The 10,495-nt window shown below is 37.1% G+C and overlaps 1 protein-coding gene across 1 annotated transcript in view; it reads left to right on the top strand.

Moving 5' to 3' along the window:
• Nucleotides 1-7,594, top strand: part of ablim2 (actin binding LIM protein family, member 2) — a 36,791-nt gene extending 29,197 nt beyond the window's left edge. The window contains 5 exon segments of the mRNA XM_016271001.1: nt 446-603; nt 1,291-1,361; nt 1,486-1,493; nt 4,226-4,306; nt 7,145-7,594. Coding sequence (XP_016126487.1) covers nt 446-603; nt 1,291-1,361; nt 1,486-1,493; nt 4,226-4,306; nt 7,145-7,258 — 432 coding nt within the window. The 3' untranslated portion in view covers nt 7,259-7,594.
• Nucleotides 7,595-10,495: the final 2,901 nt, after the last annotated feature.

The following is a 10,495-nucleotide window of genomic DNA, read 5'->3' as shown; positions in this document are numbered from 1 at the left end:
TAATATTTTATTAATATAAAAGTCATCAAATAACACAGTACAGTTGAAATGATAATCAAGTACTTTACATGTGCCTTTACAAAATATTTTAAAATTTGTACTTTACAAAATAATTGTACTTCAAAGCATAAAAGAAAATTTTTACAACGTAATGATTTAAAATGTACTTTAAAGTAAAACTTATAATTTGATATTATTACAAGTGCGCTTTTTACAAGTCTACTTAAGTGTGTTAAGAAACAGTCATGAGTGTACTCTCAGTGAGTACACTTGTGTCTGCAAATACAGTTTTTAAAAATATATTTTTAAAGATTAAGTACACTGCAAGTGCACATTCAATACATTTAAGCATGCTTCGTAATGTAATCAAACCTATATACGTTTTCCATCTTTCTATTTAATTCTTTATTTGATTGTATTTCTTGCTGTTTTTGTTTGTCAATAGACCAGAACAAGTTGGATGAATCTGAAGAGTGAGATGGATGGACAGTCTCCAGATCTGGACCCCAGGACCTCCACCCACAGCTTACCCACCGATATGTCTCAACCCAGTGAGTAACTTCCTTAAAGTCACGTCAGTTCACTCAGTGGCCATCATGCTAACATTTCAGAGCAGCTATTTTCTATGTAGGAAACGATGAAATCTGACAACAACTGTATCTGTAACGAAGAGCAAGATGTGCTTCCACGGCACTCTTTATTAAAAAATCTGATTCAGATCTTTCATCTCGCATTGCCAGTGTTTTCTTTGTTTGAGAATGGTCTGAAAGCTTCTCCTGTACACTAGGTGGCAGTATTTTGCAACGTTTTTTTTGTATCTGGACAATAAACTACCTTTTCCAATTCTTTATATGTAATCTGGTCTGACTTAGTGTCATGTTTCACCTTTACTTTCCACAAGTGTTCACAAAGGCATGTGAAATGGAGAGCTGGCTAGCTGGCAAGCTCCAGCCGCAAGGATTCAAGCCTCTGTCTGTGCTAGACTTTAACCTTTAACCTCAGGAAATGAAAGAAAAACTTTCACAGTTACAGCAGCCGCTCTGTTCAAACATGATATTGTTACTCTCATTTGATAGTAGCAAAAATAAATAATGAAGGCATGGTGAAATTTTTCCACAAAAATTTTAATGTGAATTCTTAAAACTAGATGCTGAAATCAGTTCCTTTGGGACATGAATGTGCCTGTAGTTGAAAAAACAGCCATCTACTGTTTTGATATTGCCATGCACTCTACTTGTTAATAAATGTGCTCTGTATATAATTGTAAATATGCCATGACTTGTCATGCATTGCTTCTTACCAGGCGGCTGATCTTGGCGAGGATGATGGCGATCATGACTCATCCTGGAGTGGAATGAGAGGTGAGTATTTAACTTACATAGACAACAGACATATTGCCTTTTTTACCATACAAAGATTATTGGTTCTAATTTGTCTTTCTCTTTCTTTTTTATAACCTCTTTCCTGTTTTCCAATGCTTCTCAGAGTACAAGGTGAGTTCTAGTGTGCGTTTCCTATTTTGTAGAACAGTAATTGTTCACTTTTAGGTGGTGAGCCCAAAATAGGTGGCTGGACTGTTCTGATCATGGAATAACAAAAAATGAAAAGGAAAACAACAAAATGCAACTATTCTAAAAAAAATTTTTTTAATATGACCCAGAAAGCATTAAAGGGATTGTTCAACCAAAAATGATAATTCTCTCATTAATTACTCACCCTCATGTCGTTTCAAACCCGTAAGATCTTCGTTCATCTTCAGAACACAAATTAAGATATTTTTGATGAAATCCAAGAGCTTTCTGACCCTCCATAGACAGTAACGCAGCTGACATGTTTAAGGTCCAGAAACGTAGTAAGGACATCGTTAAAATAGTCCATGTTGAAAAGCTGTTACAAAAATAACTTTATTCAACAATTTCTTCTCTTTCGTGTCAGTCTTCGACGCACTTTCTTGAGAGTATAAAAAGTATTCTCGTAGCTTCATAACATTACGGTTCAACCACTGATGTCACATGGACTATTTTAACAATGTCTTTACTAGCTTTCTGGGCCTTGAACGTCTCCGTTGCATTGCTGTCTATGCAGGGTCAGAAAGCTCTCGGATTTCATCAAAAATATCTTATCTTACAGGTTTGGAACGACATGAGGGTGAGTAATTAATGACGGAATTTTCACTTTTGGGTGAACTATCCCTTTAAATACAGGTTCACTTGCAGTGCTAGATTTTGCAATAGGGTCTGGCTGCAGACATGCACTTGCATTTTCAGACTTGCACTCTCACACACCTGCACTTCCGCGAGTGACGTCACTTGCAGTCTTTTTTTATTTTATTTAATTGATTAATTATTTTTTTAATTGAATCTCTCAACATTTTACACAAGTAGCCAGGTGGTGAAGACAAGAAAGAAATAAACTAAATCACAAAGTCACTTGCAATCGCCGCTTGCACTCTCAGCTACTTGCAATCCACACGAATCGTGCGTGTTGCCAATGGAGACAAGACGCTGTGGTGGTTAAATGATTCAAACTAATTTAGTACTATAACATACAGGACCCTGCAAGTCATCTGTAGGAGAAAAAGACAAGACCCGCAAATCCGTGGCGTATATCATAAAAAATATCTTATCTTACAGGTTTGGAACGACATGAGGGTGAGTAATTAATGACGGAATTTTCACTTTTGGGTGAACTATCCCTTTAAATACAGGTTCACTTGCAGTGCTAGATTTTGCAATAGGGTCTGGCTGCAGACATGCACTCTCACACACCTGCACTTCCGCGAGTGACGTCACTTGCAGTCTTTTTTTATTTTATTTAATTGATTAATTATTTTTTTAATTGAATCTCTCAACATTTTACACAAGTAGCCAGGTGGTGAAGACAAGAAAGAAATAAACTAAATCACAAAGTCACTTGCAATCGCCGCTTGCACTCTCAGCTACTTGCAATCCACACGAATCGTGCGTGTTGCCAATGGAGACAAGACGCTGTGGTGGTTAAATGATTCAAACTACTTTAGTACTATAACATACAGGGCCCTGCAAGTCATCTGTAGGAGAAAAAGACAAGACCCGCAAATCCGTGGCCACAGAACAGCAGAATATGAATGCAATGCGCAAAGTCTCTCTTTAAGGACTTTTAAACCTCCGTAGAAAACCATAAACACTTAATAGGCTATGGCTTAATGTATTAAGATAGTGCTATTAAAAGATAAAATTAAGATTATTAACATAATGTATGTATATAGTGTTTTCCTCCCATACCGCAAAAGGTGGCATAATGTGGCATAACGGTCTAAGATTATAAAGACCTCATATGCTCCTCTTCATTATTAAAACACAATTAATATGTACAGATAAGCAGGTGAGACCAGAATAGAGTTGGTCCATTTAATATCACTTAATTAATTTCTTAATGCGTGTTCATATGGTTTTTGTAGTTTGCATCAACAATAAGAAATACTGAATTTGGTCTTTATCATCTTAGTCCGTTATGGCACATTAAGCGTTTTGCTGTAGGTGTATCGGAGGAAAAGTACAAGTTTGCTCGTTGTGTTCATGAGCATATGCTTGCCTTGTAGTAGCCTAGTACATTAAATTAATAAACTATATATCGAATTTGATCTTTTAATAACACTATCTTAACACATTAAGCCATATTAAGTGTATGGTTTTCTACGGAGGTTTAAAAGTGCTTAATGAGAGACTTTGCGCATTGCATTCATTTTTCATTCATTTGTGGGTCTTGTCTTTTTCTCCTACAGATGACTTGCAGGATCCTGTATGTTATAGTACTAAATTAGTTTGAGTGCAAGTCTGAGAGTGCAAGTGCATGTCTGCAGCCAGACCCTTCTCAGATTTTGTGTGGTTAATTATCGGTTGCTTTCTATGGTTTCAGTAGACATTTAGAGGCAAAATTGTAAATTTTCCATTCAGCCTATTTATGCACCATTTTAATAATGTTGAATATTGTTGGGTCCATATAGTTCAATAACAAATTTGAATGCTTGAATGCATTTTTCTACAATAAATAATTATAATAGCACCTGTAAAACCGGGTCGCATGATCCTTATCTTTTAATATGCTGATTTGGTGCTCAAGAGTTGAAAAGAACAGCATTATTTTTTTAAATAAATATATTTTGTAACAAATATCTTAACACTATAAAATGTCTTATGAGGGCATTTTTGTAATTGTGTGTATTTCACATGCATGTATGTTGCAGGTCTATCCCTATGATATGCTAGCTGTGACCCACAGAGTCCGAGTAAAACTACCACGGGATGTGGACCGCACCAGACTGGAGGTAATATTTTATTAGACCTTCAAATAGACAACTTTTCTGTTTTGTCCGTCTCTTTCCTTCTGTGTATTCTTCCTTATGTGGCCTGTTTGCTGAATCATACTCTGTCATATGCTGTACATGATTTTACTCAGTGGTTTTGTTTATTTTTAATTGATTGCACTTTGGAGCATCCCAAGTTATGATGATTGAGTGTAGTTTTGTTTGTAATTATTGACTTTTAAATACAGTTGTGTCATCTTTTTAATATGGAGCATGGGTTGACTTATTTCTGTTTAATTATTATTTTGTCAGCATTAGTCTTGTTCAAAGTATGCAAGAAGGCAGCCAGGCGAAGAGTTGTGTATGTTTGTGTGTATGAGTGTTTATGAGGTTATGGCTTTGATGGACTACAGTCCACTTGCCCACGGCCAACACATAATATATCCTCAGTGTTCCTGGACATTGTGTCAGTGTTATTAGTGGGTTTAAATGGAAATGGGAAGAGAAATGTCTGGCTCCTTTTAACTTCAGCATGAGTTACGAGAGATGTTGATTTACTGATCCTACTCCCTATAACTGTTAGTTTGGAATCACTGTGGTTAAAATTGCACATCTGAAAATGTGTGTGTGTGTTTGTCATCATACGACTGTTGTCCTGATGTAAGAGGCCCTGGCCCCTTGAGCATGATTTGAGTCAGTCTCCCAGCGGGAGACACTTGCAACACCCAAAACTTTCCAAAGACGGTGATTTCAGCAGCTTTTTGCAGAAGTTCAAGATGCCCACACATCTGCAAGTGTTACAGTACCACATACGACAGGGCCTGAAAGAATAAAGATTTATACAGATCCATTCTGGAATGGTTTAAACCAAAATTGAGGTCATAGGCTTGAAAGCCTGGCAACTTTCACAGCCCCCCAGTGGTGCTCGTAATCCTGATTGTGCTAAAGGCAATGAATGTCCTCAACCATTGCAAAGCTTTAGGTGACATGCATATAGATGGTTGTAATTATTGTCAATATTGTATTATTTTTTTCACTCTGTCTTTAATCTGTAATGACATTTGCGCCATGCAGATATTGTTAGCAGAATAAACAGTGCTTCGAATCCTGGCAGAAGTCCTTTGGGTTTGTTCTGATTAAGCTTTGATTAGTTGTTTGACAGTGTTATTTCAGACCTTTATAGATGGATGACTATATCATGGAGCTATTCTGCATGCTTTAAAGTGATAGTTCACCCAAAAAATTGGTTCAAATTCATTTATACTTCCTCATGTCTTTTAAAACCCATATTGGAACACAAAAGGAGTTATCAGAATGTCCAAGCTGTTCTTTTACATGCAATTAAAATGGATTTTAATTACTTTTGAAAATGTTTTAATGAGTGATCATTTCAGTTTTGGTCTGTTCCTCACACAGAGCTTTCATATGGTTCCAAAAGACTTGGAATTAGGGTTTTAAGATTTGGGTAAAAATTTTAAATGTGATCAAAAAAAGCTTTTGGTTTGATGAATATGCTTGTTTGTAGGGCAGCACAATTTCACCAGAAATGTTGAGATTATATATCAATATGATTAGGAAATAATAATGATGATAATACTAGGCTTTTTTTATTTCTAAAGAAAACATCTACAACAAAATTTTTTTTTAACATTTTTAAAAATCAAGTTTTTAAAGGGGTTATATGATGCTGCTAAAAAGAACATTATTTGGTGTAATGAAATGTTTTTATGCGGTTTAAGGTTAAAAAAACACATTATTTTCCGCATACTGTACATTATTGTTTCTTCTCTATGCCCCACCTTTCTGAAACGCGTAGATTTTTACAAAGCTCATCGGTTTGAAAACGCAAGGTGTGCTCTGATTGGCCAGCTATCCAGTGCGTTGGGATTGGCCGAATTCCTCAAGCATGCGACGGATATGTTACGTCCCTTACCATACTGTGATGCCTGCGGCAACCACATGTGACGACCCCGGGCTGGACTCCGCTTCGTCCACGGTGAAAGCCGATCCGGCGATCGACAGCGCGAAGTTGAAGTATTTCCTCAGCGACCAGCACGGATCAGCTTTAGGCTCCAGGCATGACGAAGCGATATCGTCCTCTTTTGGAAGGGCAAACACAAGTAGTTTCGCTTTCACAACGAAGCACACAGCGCCTTCACGACATGGCGGCGGGGGCGGCAACAACATTACTACAGCGAGAATAAAAGTCATGCCTTCTTTCTTTGCGTTAACATTTGGGCGGCATTATGCAAATCTTCCCATATAGTGACGTAGACATGTGGAGGCGTGTTAGAACGAGCTGTTTTAGGTAGGCGTGTCTGACTCTTAACTTTTATAAAGAATATCTCTTTGAATTTGAGACTTTAGTCTTTGCAACTTTACAGATCTTCTTTATGCACCAAGAGCTTGTAACACTCCAAAGAGAAAGGAAAAATTTAAATCGCATCATATGACCCCTTTAAGAAAAATAATATAGTTTTATTTAACAGTACAACTGTACAATGATGATACTAATATTTCCAGGCAGCACATAAAATATTTGAAATAGACATATTTATTTAATTAAATCACAGCTTTTATAGTTTTATAACCACTCTAAACCATATGATTATTTTATGCCACTTTTTTGTCCTTGATAGCCTGTTAACCATACATCTTCATTGCAGTTAAGTGCAGTGTGAACATTTTCCAAAATATCTTCTATTGTGTTCCACTGAAGAAAGTCGTGCAGGCTTAGAATTACACAGATTTATTATTATTTTTAACTGAACTCCCTCTTAAATTTGCCAGATATCAAAATTGATTTGTAAAGTTTTAGAATTCAATTAATTACATTTATTGTAATTCTTATCATTTCAGAGGCACCTGTCACCTGAGGACTTCTACAACGTATTTGAGATGACCATTGAACAGTTTGACCGTTTGGCCTTGTGGAAGAAAAATGACCTTAAGAAGAAAGCCCGCTTGTTTTAAATCCCGCCGAATCGCTTGAAGGAAAGCAAAGATAAAGAGAAAACCTCTTCTCATCCATCCTGTGTGCATGGAGGATGAGTGTGAGAGAAATATATATGCACCTCCGTTCTGCTGCATAGCTACTGTCATCCCATCTCACGCTGAGGAAGAGGGAGCGCTTTCACAACGCTGTTTGCCACCTAGCTTTGTTCGTGAATGCCGCACCACATGGTCTGAATGTTACTCTGATGCCGGAGAGTCGGCACTAAATTCTCCATATTGTTTTTCTCTTTGATTGTCTTTGATCTTGCTCCCTCGCCTGTCTTTGTGATTACGGCATTGCATTCTCTCTTTGTGCAAAAAGCACTCAATATTGATATAAGCCACTTTCTGTACATTTTATACCGCTGAGAAACATGGCCAACAAGCTCTACTTGTACGTCTTTTTGCTATGTAATAATATCCATCTTCCCCTGTCCCCTTGTCTTTGTTTTTGACTTCATTGAATGTTGTCCGACATTTTAGTCTTATCCTCGTCTACTCATATTGTGTCTTTCTCTGGTCTCTTCCTGCCTGTTCTTCTTCTTACCTCCTAGACATGATACTCAGCCACTGCTTGGACTGTAATATCTATCATGTAATATCAGCTTTATGGAAGCTCATTCATCCATGGCTTTAGCATGACCAGGCCAAAGACTCAATCGGAGCGAGAAGTCAACAAAGCACCTTACACGTGACCTAACCAGACGGGACGCAATAAAACGATGAGAAAAAACCTAACCAGCCTCGATCGTGAGAAGCAAAGAGCAACAGGGCACAACACGACAGTATGCTGGGTAGCCCCACCCACTGTGAACTCTCATTGGTTCCTCAGAACTGTACAACTCATTGGGTGTGATTTTGTCACGTCACGCATCAGTTTTCGAACTTATTGTATTGCACCTGGTTAGGACACAGTGTTAGTTGATATGGTTAATAATCTTTACTGTTGCTGAATGACTGTGAGTGCAAACAGCTGGAACAATACATAGCTGTTGTGTTGTATTATGTATTTGTTTGCTTTTTCAGGTCAATGTGCAATTCATCAGATGTCATTATCTTGAGATCACAGTTATTCAATAAGACATTTAGAGTTGTTCTAAACTGATATCTGGACTTCACATACTCTCTCCATATATATTGTGCACAGTACTATGGTCATAAACTTTTATCAGCCAGACATTCTCATTGTTTTAATCCACACAAATGAAAGTGCTCAAGGCAGAGTAAACCCTTATTTTTGTATGCAATTTTTTTTCATACAGATGTTTGCCAGATACTTTATTTTCCATTTGCAAATAATTGCAACATTGACTTTAGCTTGGAGCCATGCCAAAGTTAACAGATTCTGTAGCAATTAGCAAAACTAATACAACACGACACTTAATAAGGCATGCAGTTCAGTGGCGCTTCATTTAAAACCCAAATATGATTGTTTTTCTTCTGCTTATTTTGATTGTTAATAAATGTGTGTGCAGTATATTAATATAAATGTCTGTTACACTTATGTCACCCTGTAGGCATGCACTGCATTTACTAGAAGCATCATGTAAGGACTTCATAATGGACTTTTAAGATTAATCATGACATGTTGTTTGATTTGAGATCTTAAGGTTATTGAGAGATTGTTTTGTTTTTTCAGACACATTCTTAAGTCGTACCATATGCGTTCTAGGTCCTTTCTCTTATGCCAGTGACTCAAATTTGCAAAAAAGAAGAAAGGTATTTTGTCCTTTTAATTATATTAATACGTTACATAAAGATAATAGAAATCTGGAGCTGTTAAAAAAACACCGCCACATTCAGTAAACTACGTTCTGAGTAATGATAACCATGTGTAACGTGCCTATATCTTGTACAATATCAAGGCATCTTTGGATTTTTTAAAACTGCTCAGCACGGAAGATTGTTTTACTTCGTTGATTGTGAAAGTATGGCGTTTTTAACTAACTGTATGTGTGTGCTTATCTAATTCTTCAGCGTCATAATGTGACATTTTTCATGCAGTAAATTTCAGCCTTCATTGGTCATTACCAAAATCTGTTGTTTTGGGGAAAATACAGTACAGTAAAGCTTGTCTGAAACACATAAACGTGCTTTGGTTTGAATGCGTAGGTGGGAGCCTTCCCAGAACCATGTTGAGCTGCGGAGGACGAATGTGTTATTCTTATTTGAACAGCTGTAGAAACATATTTGTGTGTGGGTGTGAGTGCTGTTAGCCTCCAGCTCAGCAGTCCAATAGTTCAGACTAGGTGACTTCAGATCAGTGTGTGTTCGATCATCTTTATTCTTCAGCCTAGCACTGTTCTAACCTTTAAAAAACAGACCCAAGTGGAGACTAAACAAGGAGGTCATATCTGCATCTACATTTTTGTGTTTTCTAAAAATATGGTTTGCTTTTGGAATTAATTTCAAAATGGGTTTTTCTTTGTGTGTGTGAAGTCTCTTTGTCTGGATGAAAGCAGATGTAGGACTGTGACCCAAGAGAACTCTGACCCAACAGTTTTGAGAGCTGCTTTCCTACTTTTGCTACTATTACAAATGAAGAGTGTTTGTGCCTGGGTCCGACTGCATTCACACAAATGTATTATTTTATACCTAGAAAGTTTGAGAGACATTCGTATGGAGTTGTCTTTGTGTTATGATGAGGTAATGCGACATAGGCTATTGGGTTTTCCATGGGTGCGTGTGGTTTTGTGCTAGTATGCAAACTTACTACTGCGTATAACTGTGATTGTAATGTTCTGACTGTGCAAAGTAATGAGTTTGGGAAATGTAAATGCACCCATTTCATTCACAGTGTCTTTGAGTTGCTTTGCAAGAAATATTGATATTCATCTCAATAAATACAGCTACTTCAACTCGTGTTTTTCTGTAGAGAGAAAAGTTGCTGAATCAGACAGACTGACCGATAGATAGATAGATTAGATGGATGGATGGATAGATAGCCTAGATATAGATAAAGTGTCTCCTATGTTTATTATAAACATTAAATAGACATTGAAACTTAATATCTTCCAACACTCCCTCGATCTACCCAGTTTTTTAATGTGATAGGTAGATGAATGGATTTATGGATAGCCATCTACACTCTAAAAAATGCTGGGTTAAATATAACCGAGCGCTGGGTTAAAAAAGGACAAACCCAGCTATTGGGTTGTTTTGACCCAGCGGTTGGGTTCAAAACAACCCAGCCGCTGGGGCAAAACAACCCAATAG

This window comes from Sinocyclocheilus grahami, unplaced genomic scaffold, assembly GCF_001515645.1.
Source record: "Sinocyclocheilus grahami isolate Dianchi unplaced genomic scaffold, SAMN03320097.WGS_v1.1 scaffold59.1, whole genome shotgun sequence".
Lineage (NCBI taxonomy): Eukaryota > Metazoa > Chordata > Actinopteri > Cypriniformes > Cyprinidae > Sinocyclocheilus > Sinocyclocheilus grahami.
This window is presented reverse-complemented; position numbering and strand designations above follow the sequence as displayed.